Consider the following 27,018-nt stretch of genomic DNA (forward strand, 5'->3'; position numbering starts at 1 on the left):
GAGTCCGCCCAATCAGGTGGTGTCCCATAATTCCCCTAAGGGTAGTATTACTAATTGAACCTCCCTGTTAAGGGAGAGTGTCCATCCGTCACCCGAATGTGTCACTATGGCTGCTGACTGGCATGGTTTTCCACCACAGCTAGGTTCCACCCAAACAAACCAAAGCCCACAACCCACCATGACCTCTCAAAGCTGAGCAAGGACGCTAAAAAAAAAAAATGCTCCACAAATTAAGCTACACGTTTCTCCACCTGTACAAGTGTGGAAGAGTATTCTTAATGGTCAGATGACTAACCACCAACCCGCCTCTAATCCCGTCAGGAACTTCACTACGGCCAGGTTAACTTATAACAGGCCTTACTAAGGCGAACCGGGTTAGCAATGTTTCTCCAAGTCCTCCAAGAGATAATATCTGACCAGATTAAAGGGATTCCAGGCCAGTGGGACAAAATGACCTCAAAATCAGAATCCACGTGCTCGATGATGTAGAATATCTTTAAGTACCCTGGGCATTGCCACCCAAATTAATTACCAGTATCACAGGACGCTCAAACTAGCTTCAATCAGGGATCGAATACCCAAGAAGCAAGTTTTACAGTAAACCTCCCAAGGCCCTGGACCCCTCTTACTGGCCCAATATACCAAGGAAGGACCCAACAACCAAACAACTAAACCATAAGTGGCAGTGGGAGCAGCACTTGCACAACAAGGCTTAAGGCCGCAGGACATTCCCCTCTCGCTTGTCAGGAGCACGTTGAGCGAGGGGGAAGGAGAAACTGATCGTCGGCGCGTCCAGCAGCAGTGAGACCCCAGGAAATCTCAATGAAGCAATGCAGGGGCACCCATGGATTCTTATGTTGCAGCATCATAATGTAACAATAATTTTACATTGGAGGGGGCAAAAAACAGATAGAAATTAATGAGAAAAAGGGGAAAGTGAAAAAGTTATTAGATATGAGGATAATGACAGGACAATGGGAAGGGGTGGATGTGGACAAATAAAAGGTGGACCTAAAGACACTGGGGAAAAACCTAGAGAAACAGAGGGAACAGAAAAGGGAAAGAAAAATAAAGAAGTATGCAACAAAGACAAAGGAAGAAAATAATTTTAGAAAATAGTAGAAAAAGATAAAGATGCTCACTGACCCCCGTGAACTGGTTTTGGATCTGGATTAGCTTTGTGTTTTAGTTTTGGTTTTGGCAAAACCGCCTTCCTGTGTTTTGGTTTTGGATTTTTTTAGAAAAATTGCTAAAATCCCATAATTTTGCTCTTTTTTTGTTCCTACATTATTATTAACCTCAATAACACTAATTTCAAGTCATTTGCAATCAATTTAGGCCACCTCACAGGTCACAATATTATTTTCATACACTTTCAAACAAAGACTGCAGCGACCTGGCTGGATGGTAAGCGACAGAGCAATGACACAAACACACGGCAGTTCCTAGTACATCTAGGACACATTAACACACAGCAGTGGCAGAGAAGAAAGATGGGGGTCCACCCTTCCTCCCACCCCCCGCTGTGTTGGGTCGTAAAAAGGAAATCAAAACTTGCGAGCTCCGAGATCCAACAACGTCATGATGACGTTTTGCTTCGTTTTCAATTCCGAGGGCGCGCGACAGTACCGTACCCGCTCGGCTCGGTACTCGGATCCTCTAAGTTCGGGTGTGTTCTCACAAAGCTCAATTCTTTATCTTCATATTTTACATCCGAGGCGTGTACGTTACTTCGGGCTAATTCCTGCCTTCTGCTACCCGTGTTGTTGCTATAAGAACTAGCTTTTAAAATGTGCTCAATTATAAAAACATCTTCAACAGGCATGTCCTGAATTATCTGCTGCTAATAGGTTATGGGCTTAAGACAACAGTGAAAGATGGAAGCTTAAGAAAAATGACTGGTAATAGCAGAAATAACAGAAAGTGTGTGAAAAAGCAAATCTCTGCAATACATTTTATTTAATCAGAAAATAGTATCAAACTGTGCATAAGAAGTACAATAGGAATGGTAGGACGTGGCAGTATGTAGTACTGGAGAAGAAATAAAAGACTAGTTAGTCCGTTGGCTCCCAGACAGCTATAAAATGCTTGTGAACCTACTTGATGCTCAGCAATCATCATTTATCTGCAATGCACCACAAATACCACTGCACCAGACAGTTAGAATGACAAATCACACAAAATAGAAATTACACATAAAAACAGTACCAAATACAGACAAGGTTGATGAAGGATGTGCAGACGTGAGACAGAGGGTACAAAGAGTCCTGCTCGTGAGAGTTTAAAGTCTAAAGACCAGATGACAAATTCAAAGGGAAACCTTGAGACTGGGGTAAGAACTATATTCAACATGTGAATGTATTGTACGCAAACAAACACTCACAAAAACCTTTAAAGGTACTCAAATGCCGAGTTTGAATAGTAAGAATGAATTAGAAAGAGGTAAAAAAAGAGAACAGAAAAAAGAACAGAGAGTCAAAAGTGTTATTACGGATGATTATAAAGACATTTTAGGTATTGAGACTGCCTTTAACACCTGTGTGGGTCTGTCACCAAAGCATGCATGGTGTATAGACTCCGAAGCCACAACTCATGGCTAATGGTAAAGGGTTCACCACTGGCCAAAGTCAGACAGAGAGAGTCACAGCAGTAAATGGAGAGTATATGACCACAGAAGATATAGGCAGGGACGGAAGAGTCCATCGCCGGGCCCCATAGCAAAATTTGGGCAAGGGTCTGGTGATGCCACAGTAGCCTTCTGCCCCCCTCCAAGAGCCCTGCTCTGCTCTTCTGAGGCCTTTCTAGAGCACAGACCTTGAATGTGGGGTGGGTGCAGTGATTGAAGTGGAAATCTAGACGTGTTGGTATAGAATTTTGAAAAATGGTGGTATGAGAACTGTAATGGGAATGTAAGTGAATGGAATTTGACAGTATTACAATGAAGGCAGTAGGAAAAAGGTGGTATGGCATATCTATATCATACACCCCCTGCAGCGACCCTCTTGCCTTTTAACAGGGTAATGCTAACTTGCCAAATTCAAGGTTGACAGCTGCTTTATCAAAGGGAGTCACTAATGGATTGTACCAGCTGATATACAAGTGGTCAAACACATGAACTGCATCCATTTGTGGCACCAACGTCTAGGACCTAGGATCCCAGAAGCAATAATGAAGTTCGTTATAAAGCACCAACTGTAACAAGATCGATCAGTGCAGCCAGAATATGAAATGCAGTAGCTGCTTGAAAGAGAAAATCACAAGTAAATATTTCCTCCCTGGAAATAAACAGCACTAACAGAAATGAACAGCCTCTGGACGTGATACACATGGATGTGTTTAAACATTGAGACCTCAGGAAGGAGAAGTATTTTCATATGTTCATTGATGTTCATTCAAGACACGCAGTAGTGTTCTGGCTTCACATGGATGAAGTACCAGAGAAACTCAAAGAATATCTTACTCAAGTAAGCAACATGTTTGACAAGATGCCAAAGATACTATGTGCAGATAATGGAACCAAATACACATGTGGCAAGACACAAGCCATCTTGAAAGATAAAGAAATTGTGTTTCAGAAAACAGGATCATATAGCCCTAATAAGCACATTACCCTGGCTGGACCGATATACAATCTGTGGCATTTAACCTCATGTATCCAACTCCTGTTTTTCTATAGATTGTAACCTTGTGAGCAGGGTCCTCTTACCTCTTTGTCTGTTAATAGCTAGTCTTATTATATTAGTGTGTTAGATCCCATTGGATATGTACTGCAGACTATGCTGGTGCTATATAAATAAATGCTAACTAATAACCCTGGGCAGAACAGTATAGCAGAGAGAGATAACTCTCTGTGAAAGTGATAAGTTAATGCAAAGGAAAGAATTCTGCTGGGCTGCAGCAATACATGAATAAGGCAGCAATTAGCAGAAGCTTGGTGATTGGGAAAGACTCTGTTGTGTAACAGGATCAGTAATTGTTCAGTGGGGGTGTTAGAATAATAATTATTCATGTTCCTCTTGTGACAACTCCCACATTGTATATTTTTTTGTAAAGTTGTTGATAAAGTTTTTAAAAAAAAAAAAGGCCAGAAGACAGGAAACAAGACACTGGAACAGTGGCGGAACTACCATTGGTGCGGCAGGTACTGTGCACCGGGGCCCGTGGAGATAATGGGGACCGCTGCATGGCAGATATAAAGGGTATGGGGCCCCGGTTACCTCCTGTCTGCTTCCCTGCACCAGGGCCCACAGCTAGCTAGTTCCACATCTGCACTGGAAAGTTGGTGTGGTTTGTGTTCCCGCAGCATAAGACAGCTAAGACTTACTCAATAATAAAAAGATATTTTACTTCAATACAGCTCTGTTCTGAATGATCATGGTAACATGCACAAACCAAAATATAGGATTAACCTGTCAAAGGTGCAAAAGACATGGGGGCATATTTACTAAACTGTGGGTTTGAAAAAGTGGAGAAGTTGCCTATAGCAACCAATCAGATGTTTTAATCTATTTTGATCCAACGTTTCAGTTAACACCTTTCCTAAGGGACATGGTTATAGCAAATACAAAATTCACCAAACATATTTAGTTTATAGTGAGTGGACTATTTAACATGTCATGTCTTGAGTGCCGTATATATATATATATATATATATATATATATATATATATATATATATATATATATATATATTTATACACACACTTTGCAGCAGGGTGTTGATCTCAGGATTTAAAAATTTGCAGATGAAGATTACCTTCTGTGTTGAAGCATCATCATACTTGCCAACTCTCCCGGAATGTCCGGGAGACTCCCGCATTTTGCGAGAGTCTCCCGGACTCCCGGGCGAGTGTGGCAAGCTCCCGAATTCTGCCCACTTCACTAGGAAGTGCCCACTTCCTAGTGAAGTGGGCAGAATTAGATCCCAAACGCCGCGATTCCCGATGAATCGCGGCGTTTAGCCCCGCCCCCCGCTGTCAAATGACGCAATTTGCGTCATGACGTCACAGGGGGCGGGGCCGAAATGACGCGATTTTGGCCGCCCCGCCCCCTCACGCCCCCCTCCACTGGCTGGCTCCCGGAAGAGAGCTGAAGAAAGTAGGTAAGTATGAGCATCATTCTAATAATCTTTTTTTAAATGTTTTATGAAAATTTTGAAGGCTCCTAGGTTGAAGCCATATTCCAAGGGATTTGGTGCAGATAGCTTCTTTAGGGTTGGGTTGTCTAGCAGGCTTTTGGGCAATGAATCTCCCTGGATCTTAGTTGTAAATATCACTGTAGGCCTGTAAATATCTAATTTTGGTATGACAAAGTACATTTGTACTGGTCTAGTTGTTTGCTTGCATGATTCATACCCATAAGGGGGTACAGGGAGTCCTCAATTATCACATGTCTACCTACAGATAAACCAGCTAGTCTGAGAGGATAGGAGTAATACATAAATCCAGTATCCCCACCGCTGGTTTATACGATCTCCAGCAGAATGAAGAACTGTATTGTATATTACCCACTAGAATAAAGGTCCACAATCATACAAGTCACCAGAATTGTGATTTACTTTGTACACTTGCCACTATAGTGGACTCGTTTGTATAGTAGTCACAAGAGTGGCCTTGTTTGTTTTGTTTTTTTTTGTTGTTTTTTTTTAAAGAAAATAGTGTACAACACCACTTTATTGTTATGTGCGCTGGGTTTAATCCCCAGTATATATTTTTAAGAGTAGAAATCGCTTTATTTCTGCCAAAAACCTTATCTAAATGTGACTCCTTGCTCTTTCTTCCCAGATGGTTGTAAGTAATCTATGGGAGCATTCACAGTGTCCACAGACGCTGCACTTCTGGTGATTCTGTAGACCCGCCTCCCATCTTATATTATAGGACACACTTTAACTTGACTCATGGTTTATCTTTTGCACATTAAAGAAGAAGGACTTCCTGACACAATAAGAATCACAATCAGCAAACAGTGAGCTGTCAACAACTCTGAAGAAACGTCTCTTGAATACGAGTCTAGGTCTATACTCTGACAGACACTGCAGGATGTCGCCTGTTAATAATATAGTGATTAATGGTAAAACATAAAAGAAAAAATGTTTGATCCCTTCCATCCCCCCGCCTCATAAAATACATTTAATAGGATGTTAACGTCTACTGTACATAAAATGCATTTTTAGTTGTTGCTGATTGCAAACACATGCTCTAGCGTACACAACTGTCATCACTATCCCTCGGCACTTACACCCAACTTGTAGCTGGTGCAAGTGAAACGACAGAAAGACTCGTACCTTTGAGCAGCCCAAAGCTTGAATCGGACGTTGCTGTGTGCTCACACTCTTACTGTACATAATTATGTGTATACTCCAAGTCCCCCGCCCGTTTCACACATGAAATCGTGGGCTGTAGTAGGTGTGTGACACCCTGAATACATATTTGTTTCACTGACTAGGATACAGGAGATGCCTTGAGATTGGCAGATGAGCGTCTCCCAATATACATAGTGATTTATAGATTGTGTTTGAGTGCCGGACAGCAATTTTTATTTTTTTTGTAGTAAGCGTCCTTTGCGCTCTGTTCTGGGAGAGCACAATGGGAGTTTATACAAACTACAGCACATATCTGCATTTACTTTCCTTTATGAATCAGGCCCCCTATGCGCAAAATGTGTGACTGGCAGCCAATCAGCGCTTGGTCCTCCAGCTGACAAACAAAAGAGAAAGCCAATCATTAACTAATTGGTTGATCTAAAATGCCAGGAGAAATTCCAAGCTGCTCAAGAGACTGGGAAAATGTTGGTTCAATCTTTTAGGGTCCCAGAAAACCTAAAGTTGACAACTCACTGTTTGTTGATTGAGAATCTTATTGTACCAGAAAATCCTTCTCCCTTAATGTGGAAAAAGGAAACAATGATTCAAATTAAAGTGTGCCCGTTAATAGAAGAAGGGTCTACAGAGTCAACAGATCTGGATAAAATATAATAGCACAAATGGAGGAAAATAGAAATTTACACTGAAAAAAGAAATCTTATGTAGAATAAAAAAAAAAAATTATAAAAATATTATGTTTACAAGTTAAGAGTTCCAGCCCTTTAAAAAAAACTTCAGTACAGAACTTTGTTTTGCGTGATATTATTTGCTCTTGTTCTCATGTCTGATAACATCTTAATGTAGCGTGGAGGGAGCTGTACAGTTTCCCTTGTGCCGACTCCTCGCTGTTTTGAAGAGGGAAATATATAAACATTGACAACTTAAAAAGAAGTGGAAGCTTTTAATAAAAGGCAGATCACTTGGACAGGAAATCATTACTAGATGATAGACCAGAACAAGATAGGAACGAAGATAAAGCAAAAGGAATGATTTATTACATAAAAAGCATCAGATTACCAGGACATTAAAAACCCATTGACGTGTTTTGCGCACTGGGCCAATTGTACGGAAGCAATTACTGTATAATAACCAGTTTAGATAGAAAATAGCCATACAGTAACTCTCTAGAACAAACTAGGCTGTTGCAAAAAAATAAATTAAGGACCAGTTAGAAGAAAGATGTATGATAGAATAAAATGGGCCTTTTATGAAATCATATTGCCTACACTTGTATACACCAAGCAAACGGTATATTCAGGAGCAGTGACCTGTCAATGGGTCCAGACCTTCCCCTAATGGGCCCTACATCCACCAAAAGGATCTGTTACTTCTGACCGCCAGGACAGTGCCGAAATCCCTTCAACTCAGGCAGACTGCAGTACAGGTCACTGTATAACACCACACAATAAACAAAATAATTTAAAAATACACTAGGCCGCTGTCCTAAATATTTGGAATACAGCAGTGGTCTATTCTGCCTAATTATACAGCTCACCCCCATAATCTATATAGTGAAGTCCAGTTGCAGAGCTTTCGGATGATCCCAAATATATTGCATCGGCCAAACTAATACACAACAATCCAGGGTTTTATAGATAGTTCTGCTGCAATATTTCACAGGCAGTTCTTTGTGGGACTGAATGGCATTACCAGAAACTCCAACACCTATATCAGGAAAGTCTCTGGTATTTATTTCCACTGCAAATAAAGAGCAGGATGAGCTGGAGTATAATGGACACCAACCTCAAACTACAATCTTTGGTACCTTCTTACTCATTGGCCAGTAGTAGGTGGAAACATCTTGCTCTGACTGGGCTACAATCATAGCATTAAGAAGCACAGTGGCATATTGAATATCCAAATCATCTCCAGATATATAATGTACAGTCTCCTTGAGAAACCAAGGGCTGCATAGAAAAATATCCTGTCCTATGACTGTACAATCACTTTCATATTCAAATGAAATCCATAGATACTTTTTTATTAAAATACAATTACAGATTCACCATTTTAAATGCATTTCTTTGGAAATCAGTGCTGTAAGTGGGGCGGTGTGCTACCCTTGCAGAGCATGTGTGCATTAGACTTGCAGCTGTGGATGTATGATCCATTCCCCCCCACCCCCACCTCCCCCCCCCCTTCTCTCTCCCTTACCCTTTGTGGGTGGAGGCCCAGTTCCGGGTGGAGCGATATTTATTAAATGTGGTTAAGAATTATTTAACATCAGGGATGGGTGAGCTAAATAGGTATATTTATTAACTGTTAAATTAATAGCATTATTACTAGGGATGTTTGGAGGGAGGAAAAAATAGATTTATTTAATTTGGGATGTGAAAAGCAGAAAAGACATTTTGCCAACAGTGACTCCACACATTGTATAAGTCCTGTGATCCCAGAACCAATTCCCTGCGGAGTGGGAAGCAGTAGAAGTTAGTTTATCATCGTATGCAGAAATTGGACACCAAACTTCAGTGCAGGAGAGAAGAAACAACTCTGCCAATAGTAGTATCACAGTAAAGCATGGGTCACCCCCGACCTCTGCCAGCTCAGTAATGATCCCACATGTACATGCATCCACCCCACCTCCATCTAGTGTAAGTGAAACAAGCACAGATGGGTTTAAACTGTCTGATTGCATTTTGCCTTCAGGTTCATGTACACAGATGATCCCCTTTCTCTTAAAAGGGACTTACTTTCAACTTACATTGAATTAAACAGAATGAACTTATTACTATGGTGATTGTAAGAACCATACTCATGGCACCTTTGCTGTCCACTCAGGGCAAGCAAGGGTGACTGCTCAATGCAGCATAGAAGGATGAATACTGCAGGGTTCATCCATGCTCAGAAAATCAATCACCCTAGGTTGCTCCCAATTGGACATGTAAATGACCGTTGCATACACAATAGGGATCTCCAGACTGAGCCTCGTGTGCTAGTAATAGTTCAGTCTATGCCAACCTGCATTCAACCAGTTTCCATGCATACAGCTGCAAGATGGACTCAACAAGATTTGCCTTTTTATGCTATAACCATTTTATGTTGATGAATTGCACTATTTCATGGAGAGTCTACTTCATAGCTCCCCTACTAAGCCCATTTGTGTCTTATTTGATCGTATGGTCTCTTTCTTCCCACTCTAGACTAAGCACTCACGAGCAGGGTCCTCTCTAAACCACGTCTCAACCTTCAGTCTACCTCGTATGTATCAATTATGTTTTCATGCTTAAAAAGTCTATTTGTGTAAGCCTTGCGAGTCCATGTTTAACTTGGCCATAAGCAAGTACGTCGTAAGTACAAATCATAACTGTTTCTATGATTTGTTATTGTATGTGTGCTCCCATGCCTTTTTATTAGGTTTACTTAGTATTGAAGTGTTTTGTATATATACACTGTCCAGCGCTGCGAAATTTGTGACACCTTACAAATAAACAATGATGATTATATTATAATAGGTTAACAGAATACAAACACACAACACACTTTAATGCACCTCAAACCGGAGATGCCGTCTGGAGTGTTTTATTTGAAAGAACACATGCATCATTTGTTACAAACAATATAAAAACAGTACGGTCTAGTATCCATTTTTAACAAAAATGGAATGGAATATACTGAAATACTTCATATAAACAAATTAAAATATATTAATAAGATATGAATCTTCATATAATGTGTGCCAAAGTACTGCCTTTCAAGGATGAAGGCCTTATTTATAGCACAGACATCTGGCCACAAATACTGTAAAATACCAAATCTGTCATGAAGCACTGGTGTACGTTAGACAGCACAACTGGGGGCCAAGACACTGGAGGCAATTTAATTTAAAAGCAGACAGACACACACACACACACACACGCATTTTAAAAGAAACCCACAAACTTTCAGTAGTTAAAACAAAAAACATACTATCAACTTGTGTTATCAAAATCACAAAAAAAACAAAAAACAAAAAAAGGTTAACAGTAAAGTGAAGGCGCCCATTTAAAATAATTCACAAAGACACTAAAAGCAATGTACAGATATTTAAACACTGGGATCAACAGAGGACAGGAGAGTTCCTGGTCACCGGTAATCCTCACGGTTTGTTTATTTGTCCTGTGAACAGCACCGCCCCTGGAAGAAAGAATAAATTATATACAAGTCAGAGAGGCATTAACAGTTATTTAAGTACAGGCGGCAGTTAAATTTCAGAAATCTGTACAAATATGTAGAGTAATATGTTACATGGGATTCATACAGTGTCTTATTCTTTACGCCCTTTAGTGATAAAGAACCCGTTTACAGTAAAGATGCAAAATCCTATGTAAAACTCATCTGACTGTTATACAATCTAATCACCCGAATGGAAGCTACAGTACTTTGTGCATTTTTTATTACAGGCTGAAACTGGCTCCCTAAGTTGTGTATTAAATGGACTCATTCGCCACACAGTGGAGGCATCCATTGGGCAGAGTTGATTCATTCATGAGAATGCTGCCCAGCAATTCACTAGGAACCAATGCCTCATCAATACCACTCATTAAGTGCCTTAATCCCGTCAACAGCTATTTGTGAAACTTTAAACAACCATTTCAGAAACGTAACAGAAGATACCATCACCCTACGTAACAGAAGTACAAACTGTACAATGGGGATAGTTTACATATGCATCTGTAAATGTTACCAGATAAGACTTTGTAGAAGTCATTTAGTTCCAGACAATCTCCAGGCAAAGCCATCTAGTCTGTTCTTTTTTGGGTGTGTTTGTGGGGGGGGGGGGGGGGGGGGTATTTGTAATAGTAGGAGCATTAAGTTTGTTGCATTTGCAAATCTTTTACTGCACAAGTTCCGACCGCAACTCTCGTAGCCTATTCCAAAGATCTGTTTCCAAACAAGTTCTTGCTTAACAAGCAGCAGCTGGGCCATTGCCTCTCGAGCCGGTACAAATTCAACCTTTAGGGCCAGCTGGCTATGACCATACACCGCATGGATGTGTCTAGTGTCTGAGGGAAAGATCCACAGCCACTTGTATTGCATTTTAAGCACAATTGGAGCAACTGTGAAGCATTATTAAAATTAAGATACCAAAGTTTAGATCATTCCCTATTTTCTTTAAAATCACTATGCGTGCGTTTTACTCCTCCTGGAGTACTTTTCCCATTGCCAAAACTTTATCATCATCATCATCTGCAAAAGACAGACCTTACTTTGAAGACCTCAATAAGGAATAAATTAAACAAAAATGGGACTCTGTTTGTTAACCAGTGGAGTGCCTCAGGTTTCCAATGTTCCTCAGAGTTGATAACACTATTTTCCTGTACTTTTATCCAAATTATTGATTCCACAACCTTGAAGTTAAATACAAGGATTTATATTTCTGAATTTATTTATTATGGGATACTGTATCAAATGCCTTGCTAAACCCTATATGAATAAAATTTAAAAAAAAAAAAAAAAAAAAAACACCCACACCCCTTGAAAAACTACCAACCTAGCCCCCATGATCTATCAAGTTAGTTACAAAGTCAATCTTTCATCAGTAAATCCATGATGCTTTGGAACTGGTAATTTATAACACAACTTACTATACACAGATACAAATACTATCAGGAACTTAAGGCTACATACATAGGCAGAGACAATGTTTGGAGCCAATAGACACATGTATCCAACACGCATTATAAAGAATACTCAAAAGACAATTTGAAAGCAAAAAAAAAAAAGGCATAGTTGAGAGGTATGAAACGTCAAGTACAAAATATGTTAACCTGCTTACTAGTCTACGGTTAAATAAACTATAGAAAAGACCCCTAAAACTTCACACAAACACAATCACACATACCTGTTGGATTATGCCTGATGAAAAACAGGAACGGTCTGTCTACTATAAACCAGGGAGGAGACGATCTTGCTATCAAAATTGCAGCTGAAAATTAATTTGAAACAATTTTTATTTGTACCTGTGGAAGTTGGGCAGAAATGTTCAGGTTAATTTCCTATCAAATGACATACAATACAAATGTGCTGCAACCTTTATCAACCAGTCAGATATTAGCTGCCTTCATTAAAAATTGATTTAGAGTCCAATTCTGACCCAGCTGTTAACGACTGGATGCGTTTCCAGTAGGACTGTACAATACCCAGATCAAGAATCACCTGGTGGACTAAGGGAGGCTGCTGTCATGATCTGCCTGTGTTTAGTCATCTGTCAATCATTGGATTTACAAGCATATCTGAAAATGATCCAGTCTAAACAGATTTTGCTTTATTTTTTGAACATTTTCGGGATGTAAATGTGGCAATATCAAACCAATTCACCAAAACAGTAGTGGGAGAAAATATTAGCATTAGACAATAGCGCAATGCTCGTAACACAAGATCCATTACAGGGCACCATCACCCAATCACAGAATGAGATTGTTAAGTCCCCCCTAAATATGAAGTTCAGGTGATGGTAGGACAGTCAATAAATATATTCTAAAAGCGTAAAGGTAAAGTGTAACAAGGCATTTCGGCCTGTGTTAGATTGGGACCAGTCTGGGAGGTTTGCGATTTTGAGATGCTTAAACTCTTGGTACTTGCCATTGTTATTATAATATGACTGCTCAACAGTCAGTGAGAGCAAAAAACACCTAGAGATGGGAATAACCACATCAAACGTCTTGTTACTAACTGAGAACCATATGTACATGTGTAGGGTATCTTGAAGACATAGGACAACTATCAACCAATGACTACAAGAAAAAAGCATTTGGGACATTCGTCAATGTCTATTTAAAAAGACAAAGGGCTACATAGTCAGATATAGTTAAAAGGGTGCATCCAACATGTGCAAGGTTATACAACGATGGAAAGCAGAGGAACAGCCGAGGGCGGGGGAGGGAGAAATCACGGTTTTAGCATATAAGCATCTCCATCAGTAGAGGTCTGCGGAGACATCCAACACTCACCATACAGGACAGCAGAGGCTGTCCATTATATTGGCACAGAGGTGCTGGGGCCAGCAAAGGATTAATCAATGGTGAGATCCCTGGCACACAAACAGGTTTCTATGCTCACATTAATTGTATTATTGGAATCCCTAGCTTGGATATGTCAGTTTGCCCAAGAGAATGGTTACTGGAATGGTTGTAATACTACAGGTAATTTAATGGATGCTACTACAGCAACAGATAAGGTATGAACGTTGAGTTTTTAATAGATATGATCACAATTACATAATGTCCTATATAATTGTTATTTTATTAGTTCAACCCAACACATACAATAACTATTAATTTCTCTATAGCCACTGGTATTATTCCATGCAATAATTATTTGTATACCTTCCCTACTGTGCACCAAAATAGATTTTTTAATTTTTTTTTTATTTTTTATTTTTTTTATAGTATTTGTACTGTAAGAGTTTCTCCACCTATGGAACGGTTAATATAGTCTTGAAGCACGATTACTCCTTAGTACCATGTGGCAAGCGTTCGCAATGTTTGCCAATTGCCCCTTATGGAAGCCAGAAAACCCTGACCAAATCACATCTGTGACATCCAAGCACATCCCCCACCATTACCCTCTCTCTCATTAGACTAGTACATTTACTTTTTACCTAGGTTTTTGTTTTTAATTTCCATGGAACGAAGTTCTTTTAGAACAACAGACAACACATGCAGGATTAGCACGATTATCAGCAATAAGGGATTATCATTTATATATCCCTTTTAGAATTTACCATGCATTAAACTTTACCATTAATTTGTAGATTTTACTTAGGTAAAGAATTGTTTTAGTTTATTTTGCTTGGAGCTGGAATAAGCTTTTTTTCATTTGATTTGGCCATTTAACATTTCCCCCCTCTATGTATTGATCGAATGAGAATCAGCAACCTGTGTATTACTCTATGCAGAGCACAACACACTGAGAAATAAAAATACTACTTTTTCACTGTGGTGCAAGGTTTCATTGGATTACACAAACCGGCAGGTCTGCTAGAGATATCAGGCCTAATCCTGGATTGGATGTAATGGGTTACAGGAATCCGTGATAAATCCCACTCTTACCAGTAGCCGCTGATGCCTTCGTACCGTCCTCTTTCACTTCTATTTTAGCTTTCTGCAGCATATGAGAAACATGAACTTGCTCTGATCCTGATTATGGGAACAGAAATATTGTGTGTTATTACAGATAGAGTTATCACCATTCTTTATATACACCACCAGTATATTCTGCAGTGCTCTAAAGTCACAGCGTTAACTAGACAAAAATTATGTTCTGCCAAGTGTCTAGTTTATTTCAGTACCATCGCTTACAGTGAAGCAAACTTTTACCCATTTATACCATTAGGAAAGATATTTATTCAGCTGTATAAAATAAAGATTTCCACTAAATTCTTATCCTCTAATCAATATGATTTATAACATTATACAATTTCTGCTAGAAAAAAAAACAAAACGCACTTAGGTTTTCTGTATCACTAAAGAATAACCAATTTGCAGTGTATTTTGCAACATTGTTTCAACAAAGTGATCAGCAAACACTAGCCCTGGCTGCCTAACACAATCTATTTTAGTGAACAGGGAATGGAGTCTGACGAGTTTATTCCTCTACACCAAAATTGATGCATAGCAACAGAAAACCTTGGGTTATTAAATATGTTAGAAACCATTTCAACAAATGCATATTTTCCACTAGAAAATGTAACAATTAGTATATTTTGTTAGAATTGGAACTATATAAAATATATGATGAATTGGGATTTAAAAATAAAAAACAAAAACATTTTATAATAAGTTGTGGTTGAAATTGTTGTATCCGTCTTAGACACTAGGTGGCACCAGAGTACATGCAAACAGTGTAGATAACTCCTAAACATTTGAAGCTCATAGCAGATTAGAATTGTATCTTTTCAGGGAGACTACATGTAGGTAAAGGTGTAATCTTTACATTTAGGGGCATATTCAATTGTTTGATTTTCCTGCAGCGTTAAAAGTATTACTGTTATTACGGTAATACTAAGCCGGATTTCAGCTCACAGCTCCCTGAGCTGCGAGCTGAAATCCAGCGTGAAAGGAACCGTAATAACGGTAATTACGCACAATATTACTGTAATGACGGTAATAGTACGCAAGCCGCATTACTTTTCTGTGTAACGCCAACAATTGAATATGCCCCTAAGTGTAAACTGCTACTGATTTTGCTTCATGTAGCAAACGCTAAAGACCCAGAATGGTAACTTTATCTTATAGATTCATTCGCAGCTGTTACCAAAGAGAGACATGGCATTTTTTTTTTTTACAGAAGACTCAAGTTCCTATGAGAGAAGTCTACTTGCTTGAAGTGCAGAATCTCCAGAACAAATAAATATTGAGTATCGAACAAAAATACATAATAAAATAGTTTCCCCACTACTTTAAAATAAAAGGATATTAGAAGTCACCTTAGAAATTATCTACAATCATTTACATTTGATTATTAGACCAGTGGTGAGCCAGAGGACGGCCCACCAGCAGCTTGGCGAGACGTCACGTGCAAACCCAGCTCTCTTCGCCCAATCTTCTCTGCAAACTTCTGCTCCTCTGTAATCACCACCGTTTTGCTCCATAACCCAAACATCTTGGCAAAAATCTAGGTGGATGGAAGAACCAAATCTAGTGCACTTCATAAATAACATTCAATGTGTGCGCTCTCAGCCTAGAGAAAAGGGATGCTTGGTCATGTCAAGAGGCACAGTATGAATAGGCTTGAATTCTAAACTGGCAGAACCATCATCATAAACATGACAGGATTACTGTAATATCTCCAAGTCTGCTGCCCAGTGAGCCAACCCCCAATGCCTTCATCTAGAATCATCATTTCACCTACCAAGTGCTCACATCACTATCTTTTCTTGCCTTTTTAGATGGCTACACCAAGGTTAATTGAAAGCGTAGGCCATATATCCGATATATAGCATTATTGCAGTGGTGGAGGTTCTCTAGGTCACCTAAATGAACTGAAGAGTCTGGTTTCGTCTGCTCTACTACAATTTGCTGTAGACATGACACAGAGCTCTTGATGCTCGTGTCTGTTCCAGCTACGTGAGGCAATCTGTCACTTCAGTGATATTCAATGGCAGCAGTGATGTTTCGGACTTCTGATTATTTTCAGTACAATACACACCCTTCAAAATCCTTCAGCGTTGGAAGGGAACAGACGTATGCTCTAACACCGTCCACAGCGGTGTCCCACGGAGAGCGCCGTACAACACCACCAGTGGCTTGTGAAATCATCGGTGCCGTCTGTTTCTTCAGCTGTGTGTGGCCTCTGCACATGGTGCTTTCCTGAGAAACTGCTCCAAATCTTTGAGGACCCTCCGGATTTTCAGTTTCAGTATTGGTCTTTTAAAATTAGATTCTGAGATGAATTAGCTTTTATAATGTGAAAGTCCTTCTTTCCAGCGAGGAAACATATGCATTGTGTACCAGACTCAGAAAGTTAATTTCCAGGGCTCACATTTAGGTAGCAGGAGATGTTCTGTGCCCTAAAACTATCCTAAGGACTAAATTCTACTGGGATACACAAGGACTTTTTCTGGTACTATGACCAGATATCAGTATCAGATACTGATTTGGTATAGGAGGCGAAGTGTTCAATTTCCTACAAAAATACCTACTGAAGATTGACTTCTACTATATGAAAGGTTCTATTCAAGCAGTATATATGCACCCTCTACCAGTCCTGATAATCCATTAATCAGAAGCAGCATTGTTTGGGACCCAAATTACTTCCTTGCTTTGCAAAGGTTACAACTTATATACTTCAAAGCACAATTGGTGGTTATATATCCCTTCTCTGGGAGAGGGTTATTCAACTGCAAACATTTGAGAAGGATCTCAAAATGCAATGAGTTAGGCATATACAGTTCTCTCAACCTGCAGTGGGCACTGGCATTATTCATATACTCAATGCCATCAGATAGTGTGAATAACTTTTCACGCTACACCGTCCCCATTATAAAACAGTGGAAGCCAGGGGTATATCGTTCTCTGCCTTACCAAAGAATCCTCACAAAAAGGTACTAGAGGAATGGTATCGGGCAGTGTTGGCTAACCTGTGACAGTCTAGGAGTTGTGAAACTAGCATACCCTTCCACCAATAAGCTGCTATATATTGGCAAAGCATGCTGGGACTTGTAGCTTCACAAGACCTGGAGTGTCACAGGTCAGCCAACACTGGTATAGGGGTTACGGTTGCAAAAATATAATATTTCCTACTACTTTATTTAACACAAAAAAAAAAATTTAGATAGATTTTTATACTTTAGATTAAAAGTCCAAAGAATAAGAGCAGGGACAACACTTCACTATCTGGTGACTATGAATTAAGCAGCTCAGACTTACTGGTTATCTTTGTGAAGTTAGCCTTAGAAGAGTCAAACATATCCGTGATGCCAAGGTTTATAAGAGGTTCCTTCAGATTGGCCTCAGCCTCCACTGTGAATCTGGATTTAAGAAGAAATTGAAATCAGAAATATAATAGAATATATATAGGCGCTGTATATTAAAAAGTATTCATTATTGTTATAATAAGATTTGACAGTATGCATTGATGTACATGCAGGCCCCTCACTTCTTCCTTTTTCTACTCCATCACTATACTATAAAAAAAAAAAACACAAGACACTATTAAAAACAAAAGATAAGAAACCATGTAATTCTATGGGGTGAATGGCAGGGAAAGGTAGTGAGGAAACCACTTGTGCAATTAACATTGTGGTTCAGAAAAGTACAGCAAAGCCTACAGCTTTTTACACTGTCAGGAGTCCCACAAACCAACTACTGTAGGCTTAACAATTAGTCCGTGTAGTACTATTGTACAACATAAACTCCACACATATTGTACATAATATATATATATATATATATCTAATATATAAATGCTTAGTGGCGTTTGTGTGTGTGTGGAAAAAAAAAAAAAGTTGCAGCCCCACCTGCTGGGCAGAGTTATACACTGACCTACTAAATTCTTAGTGTGTGTGGGGAAAAAAAATTCAAAAAGGGCTGAAATTTGGTAGGGCTCAAACTCATTTTCGTGAGGTAATTTTACCTCATGAACACACATGTGTAGAGGTGTGCGTTAGTGTATGTGTGTGTGTGTGTGTGTGGAAAAAACTATTTTCTCAGAAAGGGCTCATCCAATTGACCTGAAATTTGGTATACTGACATTATTTGACAAAAAAATTAGAATAGTCAAGTCAGTTAACATCCATCATCCCCCCTTCCCCCCGTGGGAGGGGTAGTAAAGGCTAAATTTACGAGTTGAGGGGTCAAACTCATTTTCGTGAGGTAATTTTACCTCATGAACACACATTAAAAAGGGCGCTTGCATCGGGAAGTAACGCTCTTCCCCTGAGGAGGCCTGGGCTAGGCCCAAATGCATGACAAGAACATTTTTAAAGACCTTAAGTAGCTTGATTTGACTAGAATGCATGAGTATCATGTACGGGTTAACATACACATACATACATTATACACATATATATATATATATATATATATATATATATATATATATATATATATATATATATATATATATATATATATTTATATTGTCTGCATAATACAGACTGCTTTTAGTTATATGAAGAAACATTTTAAGGACTTTACTCAAATATTTGGGTATGTAGTGATTGAAAAGTTAACAAAAAAAAAATCCACACCACACACACCTAAATGATAATACACACGCTGAAGCTGCATAGAGGATTGTGCAAAATAACAAAAAAATAAATAAATAAACAGCAAAACAGTATCTTACTTGGGTAAAATGAGCTGGACCCTCTTAGGCGCCATAGTCATCCAACTTTGCAGGGTTTTCGTACTAATGTGGGGAATGATGGCAGAGAGGGGTGTGCTTTCATCCGTGGGAACTGCCACCAACATACTTACACTTCCTCCATGGTAGGGCAGTTCTATTACATTGTACCACAGACCACTGGGTGTACTTGCAGAGCCTGTATTAAACAAATGTACAATGTTATAATATACACGTCGCCCAGCATCAACCTAGCACGAGATTGCATGCAAATATCACAGCACTAATTATATTATCTATATTTATATATCTCAATCATACCGATTATTAAAACCTTTTACCAAAGCACTCAATGGGCTTCCACACTTGGTGGACCTTCACAATAGGTTTGACATAAGGAAACCAGTTTGCTGCATGAATGTCGTTTTCTATAGGAGGGAAGATCGGCTTTGCATTGTGCTCTATACCAGTGTCAAAGCATTAGAATGTACAGAGTAGTGATACATGTCCTGATTGTCTGTATGAAGCCCCTTCTTGAAGAATGAATACTAGGTGAACTGCACTATAAAATGGGATTATTTTTATTATGTTCATTCATATAAAATATATTTCTATGAATATTATTTTTCTACTTAAGTGTACAGCATCTGTGCTGTATATCTACTATCAGTAATGTACGCAGTAGATTTCCAGGTGGACCCATCATAACAAAGTCTGACATTACTGAAAAAGGGAGGAGAAAATACAACACACAGACACAAGCTTGTAATTCAAATAGCAATCAGCAGCTCCATACCAAAACATTAAGGAGTTGAAGTGAAGCAATCATGAGAATACAGAGAGAATTAATCAAGCCTTTTCTCTATTATGTTGACTTACGAAAGAGGGGGCCTGAACAAAACAGTTAAAGGATGAGACAGAGACACACATATACTTACATGTATAATATGGGCATTATGCATGGCTAGATGCTTCAAAATTAGCCTGCAAAACTTCTCCACCCCATGAAGTTTAGATTAGGTTGCATATGTGTGTCACATTTTTATTTAGTTAAACTGGTTCACAGGCGACTCCATTCCACCACATCTAGTGTATACACATAATCCGGAGCAGCACGGTGGCTTAGTGATTAGCACTTCTGCCTCACAGCACTGGGGCCATGCATTCTATTCCTGACCATGGCCTTATCTGTCTGGAGTTTGTATGTTCTCCCCATGTTTGCATGGGTTTCTTCCAGATGCTCCGGTTTCCTCCCACACTCCAAAAAGATATACCAATAGGTTAATTGGCTGCTATCAAAATTGACCCTAGTCTCTATTTCTCTCTCTGCATGAGTGTATGTTAGAGAATTTAGAATGTAAGCTCCAATGCAGTAGAGACTGATGTGAGGGAGTTCTCTGTACTGCGCTGCGGAATTAGTGGCGCTATATAAATAGCCGATTATGAGATTATAATCCATTCAATGTAGGAATTAATTAGTCTTCAATACTGCCACTGAAGTAGCCCACAATGCATATACTATAAATGAAAATTAAGTGTCAGTAGACAAAATGATAATAAAATCATACAAATGTTCTTGTCAGCAATACTCACCACTCCTGAACAAAGAAAGCTGGGCCAGCATCGGGACTTGATAGGCTTTGCCATCTGGACCATGGAATGTGCGCTTTTTCGTGTTTTCTGGCTGGAAGCGAGATTTCCATAGGCCCTTGAAATACAGTGCATTGATTACAACCAGTCGCGTCATGGAGGCGTCCAACAACTCAGGAGAGATTAGGGTCTCGATCATTCCTATAAAGACATGTAAAGATATTTGTAAAACAATTCTTTAATGCAGTACAGAAAGTGTCAGTCACATTCAGAATGCCCCAGTTGTTTCTCCTTACATGTTAAAATATATCCAAGAAAAATGAAAAAAATAAAATTAAAGCATAATATACATCGTGGTTTGTATCCCATTATAAGGTGACACATTAGACGGTTGTGAGTTTTATCAGCAGTTCTGTTTTTCTTTGATGGTCATTATGTATTCGTCATTACTTGCATTTGAGCCCCGTTCTATGACCGGTGATTAAATAAGGACTATACACCATGTAATTGCCTGTAGGTCAAGCTGCGATATTGAGGAGCTGCACACAACTGCAGTCCCCCTTACAGCTAACAATGTGCGCGGTGCCCACTTAGACAGATGATGTAGCAGAGCTGAGCCATGTTATTTGTTCACAAAAAAGTGAAAATTATAAATGGAATCAGAATACATAACCAAGATTACAACGGCAGAGACAAACGATTCAAACACATTTATGATGGATGTTGTCCATAGCTAGATTTCCCTGAGCTCCAGTGTCAAGAATGAGCCGGGACACCCTTAATCCATCATCACACATGTATTTATAGAGTGTATAGTGCAACCTTTATCAAAGCGGTAATATATATGCCAGCAATGGAAGCTGATACTCATTTACAGAACACCCCTCTTCACAGGTAGATCCCCACACACACACACCTTTTGTACATTGAACACGCCAGTAACCATTAACCCATCTTCTGCCTGGAACCTCCACATCACCTTCGAGCTATGAGCACAATAATCAGAGATACTAAGAGCTCTGCAAAGCCCTGGAATCACCACATAGACATGTAGACCTGGCACTGCTGGTACTCTCCAGGCCTCTGGGTATTGGTGGTGTGGCCGGACAGAGAAGAAGCCAGAAAATATGCCCAACACCTCTGCTTTTACAGACAACCAGCCAGAGGAGATGAGTCAACTGGTCCTGGCTGTATCTGTATTTGGAACATCTGAGATGATTGGGAATTTGTGTTTTTTTCAGGTAAAAGTTCTCCATAACTTGGAGCACCATACACAAAATTTTGTAGACTTAAAAATTGTCCCTGTATTTCCCCAGTTTGTTCCCAGACACCCCTCTTCATTAAATAGTTTAACAGTACTAGTCACAATGACAAAAATAAGGTGGTGATCAGGTCTGTCAGCATCTCACAGCATTCTGGATTTCAGAATTGGGAGACAGCAGCCAGACTTCTCCAAAAAGTTGTCATGGCCCCATCACAATCACCTGCCCCCAACACCCCCCACCCTTCCACACTGCCACCCATTCACAGCTGGGTGTCATAGCAAAAATGATAAAACATTAGTAATTTTCTTAATATGTTTCATGTGAATGTAAAATAAATACGGGTCAACATAGTAGATAACATAGAAAACAACATACTATAATCAATTAAAAGGAGAACATCATACATATATGAAAACCGCAACATTTAAAAAAATAGCCGAAATAAAATGTAGGTCAGTTAAAAACAAAACAGTTCCTATAAAGCAATTAAAATATAGATTAAAAAAAAAATATATGTTAAACCATTCCAAATGTAAATAAAAAGCCAAATTTAATAAACCAAAACACTAACCACTAATTTATACCTATGAAAGTCTATTCTGTGAATCCAAATCCTATTCAGATTTTATCAAGACCTTTCAGAAAGATGTACTTTTTAAGTCACCAAAATACTAAGGTCATCTGTAGCTATTTACAAGTTTTAGTTAATACAGAGAAAATAAAAAAAATATATATAACAAAAAAACACTTCCTGAGAAGAATGCTTCCTCTTTATACATTATATTATTTCCTGCATAAGAAGCTCATATTTGTAAATGTAGCACATCTGTGAGACGCTTACCCTTTGTTTCATTCTTTATCCACTGGTTGATCATAGAGGCAGCTGTGTTCCTGTCCTGGAAGTCAACACTTCTCACTTGGCTGTGAAAGATTTCTTTATTCTTGCTGACAAAGGCTTCCTCCATCGTGAATCCGCTGTTGGCAAACACAGCATTGGCTGTGGTGACAATATCTTTATTCTTCTTTGCAACTATTGCCTTGTTGATCTTCTTTAGTATTTTACCAACCACTGCGCAGAAAGGTGAGAAATCATTTTGTAAAACAAATAGCATTATATGTATCATTTGTATTAGATTTATTAGAAAAAAAAAACATAAAAAGAAAAAAATCCTTAGGAGTCAAATCCAGAATTCCTACATACAAGCCTTGGAAGAGCAGTACTCACTGGACTTGCATAGGAAAACGCACATGAGATCCACATTTTGGTCTGGCTATGTATGTATGTATCTATCTATGTATCTATCTATGTATGTTCAAGTCCATAAATATTGGGACATCGACACAATTCTCATATTTTGGGCTCTATACACCACCACAATGGATTTGAAATGAAACTAACAAGATGTGCTTTAACTGCAGACATTCAGCTTTAATTTGAGGGAATTTACATCCAAATCAGGTGAACAGTGCAGGAAGGTTTCTATACGTGGCTCCCACTTTTTAAGGGACCAAAAGTAATGGGACAATCAGCTCAAAACCTATTTCATGGACATGTGTGGGCTAGTCCCTCGTTATTTCATCATCAATTAAGCAGGTAAATGTCTGGAGTTGATTCTAGGTGTGACATTTGCATTTGGAATCTGTTGCTGTCAACTCTCAATATGAGATCCAAAGAGCTGTCACTATCAGTGAAGAAAGCCATCATTAGGCTGAAAAATCAAAACAAACCCATCAGAGAGATAGCAAAAACATTAGGTGTGGCCAAATCAACTGTTTGGAACACTCTTAGAAAGAAAGAACGCACCGGAGAGCTCAACAACACCGGAAGACCACGGAAAACAACTGTGGTGGATGACAGAAGAATTTTTTCCCTGGTGAAGGTAAACCCCCTTTCACAACAGTTGGCCAAATCAAGAACACTCTCCAGAAGGTAGGTGTATATGTGTCAAAGTCAACAATCAAGAGAAGACTTCACAAGAGTGAATATAGAGGGTTCACCACAAGATGTAAACTATTTGTGAACCACAAAAACAGGAAGACCAGATTAGAGTTTGGCAAACAAAATCTAAAAAAAAGCCATTACAGTTCTGGAACAACATTCTATGGACAGATGAGACAAAGATTAACTTGTACCAGAGTGATGGGAAGAGAAGAGCATGGAGAAGGAAAGGAACTGCTCATGATCAAAAACATACCACCTCATCAGTGAATCATGGTGGTGGTAGTGTCATGGCGTGGGCATGTATGGCTGCCAATGGAACTGGTTCCCTTGTATTTATTGATGATGTGACTGCTGACAAAATAGCAGGATGAATGCTGAAGTGTTTCAGGCAATATCTTCTCATATTCAGTCAAATGTTTCAGAACTCATTGGACAACGCTTCACAGTGCAGATGGATAACGACTTGAAGCATACTGCAAAAGCAACCAAAGAGGTTTTTTTAAGGCCAACAAGTGGAATGTTATGCAATGGCCAAGTCAATCACCTGACCTGAATCCGATTGAGCATGCATTTCACTTGATGAAGACAAAACTGAAGGGAAAATGACCCAAGAACAATCAGGAACTGAAGACATTTGCAGTAGAGGCCTGACAGAGCATTACCAGGGATGAAACCCAGCGTCTGGTGATGTCTATGCCTTCCAGACTTCAGACTGTAATTGACTGCAAAGGATTTGCAACAAAGTATTAAAAAGTGAAAGTTTGATGTAGGATTGTTTAGTTTCTCCCATTACCTTAAAAAGTGGGAGGCACATATAGAAACTGTTGTACTTCCTACACTGTTCACCTGATTTGGATGTAAATACCCTCAAATTAAAGCTGAATGTCTGCAGTTAAAGCACATCTTGTTAGTTTCAAATCCATTGTGGTGGTGTATAGAGCCCAAAATATGAGAATTGTGTAGATGTCCCAATATTTATGGACTTGACTGTATGTATGTATGTATGTATGTATGTATATATAAAATAGAAGGAGGACTACAAATTCAGCAGTATTGTAACATAAAAATAGTCCTTCCACTGTCATTTGGAAAGGGTAACAGAAGTGTTTAGAACAGCAGGGCTGCCATCAGGGGGTACCAGGGGGCCCACTGGGAGGGGAAGCTGCTCTGAACACAACTTGGCAGCTCCCCCACACACACTCATCCTCACGCCACTGCTGTGTTGAGGAAGCAACACTCTGCAATAAATCAAAACACCAGTCTGCATTGCAACAGTCATCAGATCTCTCCAATGACAGCTTCAAGGAGTCCAAGTTTAAATGGGCATTTCTGATTGCAGCCCTGTATAACAGTGTAGCGCATACTGATTTTTAGAGTCTTCATGGTTAAAAGAAACTATCATTGATAGATACACTAAGTTAATAAAATATGGATATATGCATTATATAAACAGATCTACACCCAAAAAGTTGTTAGAGGTAAAACAAAAACGGACCATTCACTTTATACCGCATTGCCGTTGTCAGCTGCTTTTTGGTCTTGCCGTCTGCTCCCAGCTGAAGCATGCCCAACACAGATGCAACTCCATGGGGAGAAATGACCACATTGTCATTAGGCTTAGTCTTCACCACCTGGTTAAACACCTGGATTCCAATATCCGACCCAAGTTCCTCAAGAGATTTATGAGTAATTTGAGATTGCACAGAGGTCAAGTATACCACCGTAAGTAAAGCCAAGAAAAGCCTCTTCATGATCCTTAAAAAACTATAAAAACAACACAAAGACGATAAATAAGAAATGTTAACATCAAATTGTCACATGTTCAAATTATCATTTTCTTAGAAAGCGCATACATAAATATTTATAGATTTTATTTTACCTATTTTATACTTTACTAAATTTGTAGTAAAGCAACACAAATAAGAACCTAAAAGTACTCTGAAAGGCAGTAACAGGACTTTAAACTGGAAATATCAGAAAGAACCAAAACAAAAAAACACTTCTCTAAAGATGAAACTGGTGTTTAAGTTTCCCAACCTCCAAGCAGACCATGAAATTTTACTGAAGGTGGATATATTCCAGTTCAGGAATCAGGAAGAAGAGCTGGTTTAAATTTAGAGGGCTTCTAATCACCTAAAAATAAGGTTGTATAGAGCCCAGACACTCGCTACATTGAAATCAGATGAACTTTAGCAGGTTTTTTCTTTCCGGTTTGTTTTTTTCCCACTTACCCCACCCACTTCCTATCAGGTAGCAAGCAAATTCCAGAAAGAGAACAATTACAATAGGGGCTGAGAGAACAAAGGGGGGCAGGAGCTGGAAAGAACAGGGGGAGGGGGGCTGGAAAGTACTGGGGCGATTGTTGGAGAGAACACGGGAAAATTTCCATAGGCTGGCAGGTGGAAAGAAGGGGGGTGGGGATTGCTTTGGAATACATAAATATATGCTACATTAGTCCAATAAAAACATAAAAACATAAGTAATTATAAAAATAAACAAGTACTACATTCAAGAAGGTGGTGGTGTTTATTAGTAGTAAAAATAATCACTATTAAATGTGGAGGAAATTTGTAAGCCATTAAGGTAATCGCGGTGCTGGTGGGGGAAGTAGTCAGCCCCAACATTTAATTAATAGCATTCCCATTTTATACAAAGGCCTGTTTATTGAACAGAAGAAAAAAAAAAACAAAAAAAAAAAAAACAACAAGTTAGCTGGTTGGGGCGGGGGGGGAGGAATTTCTAGATTGAACAATCATTACCCAACATTCCAGTAGGTAAATAGCAATTATCTCTTTTCCCAAACATGGCCCCAACAGGATCCTGCCAAGCAACAACTGAGCTTAAGACACCAGCAGCACCAGGTAGTCAAAGCTGCAACAACAGGTAGGAGAGAGCAGCACAGAGCTGGTGGAGAATGGCATGGTGCTACTAAAGGGCTAGACATGTCACCTCCAGGAGTGCGCTCCCGGCATGGGGGGGGGCTTGGTCGCCAGTGCTCCATCTTTCCCAGGGCACTAAAATGTTCAGTTACAGCTCTGTTTAATATTTCCAGTAGTGATGGTTGCATTACGTGCAGCTTCAGTCTCAGGGAG

The 27,018-nt window shown here is 39.2% G+C and overlaps 1 protein-coding gene across 2 annotated transcripts in view; it reads right to left on the bottom strand.

Annotated features, from left to right (window-relative positions):
• Window positions 1–9,844: 9,844 nt before the first annotated feature.
• SERPINE2 (serpin family E member 2) overlaps window positions 9,845–27,018 on the bottom strand; it is a 40,854-nt gene continuing 23,680 nt past the window's right edge. For both annotated transcript variants that reach the window (XM_075201870.1, XM_075201872.1), the window contains exons 2-9: window positions 25,422–25,690; window positions 22,826–23,053; window positions 20,723–20,920; window positions 19,133–19,328; window positions 17,713–17,813; window positions 14,395–14,481; window positions 12,186–12,269; window positions 9,845–10,477 (exon numbers count right to left, since the gene is read on the bottom strand). In XM_075201870.1, the coding sequence (XP_075057971.1) occupies window positions 10,440–10,477; window positions 12,186–12,269; window positions 14,395–14,481; window positions 17,713–17,813; window positions 19,133–19,328; window positions 20,723–20,920; window positions 22,826–23,053; window positions 25,422–25,677 (1,188 nt within the window). In that variant the 5' untranslated portion in view covers window positions 25,678–25,690 and the 3' untranslated portion in view covers window positions 9,845–10,439. The remainder of the gene's footprint in view (window positions 10,478–12,185; window positions 12,270–14,394; window positions 14,482–17,712; window positions 17,814–19,132; window positions 19,329–20,722; window positions 20,921–22,825; window positions 23,054–25,421; window positions 25,691–27,018) is intronic.

Source organism: Mixophyes fleayi, chromosome 3 (assembly GCF_038048845.1).
Source record: "Mixophyes fleayi isolate aMixFle1 chromosome 3, aMixFle1.hap1, whole genome shotgun sequence".
Taxonomy (NCBI): domain Eukaryota; kingdom Metazoa; phylum Chordata; class Amphibia; order Anura; family Limnodynastidae; genus Mixophyes; species Mixophyes fleayi.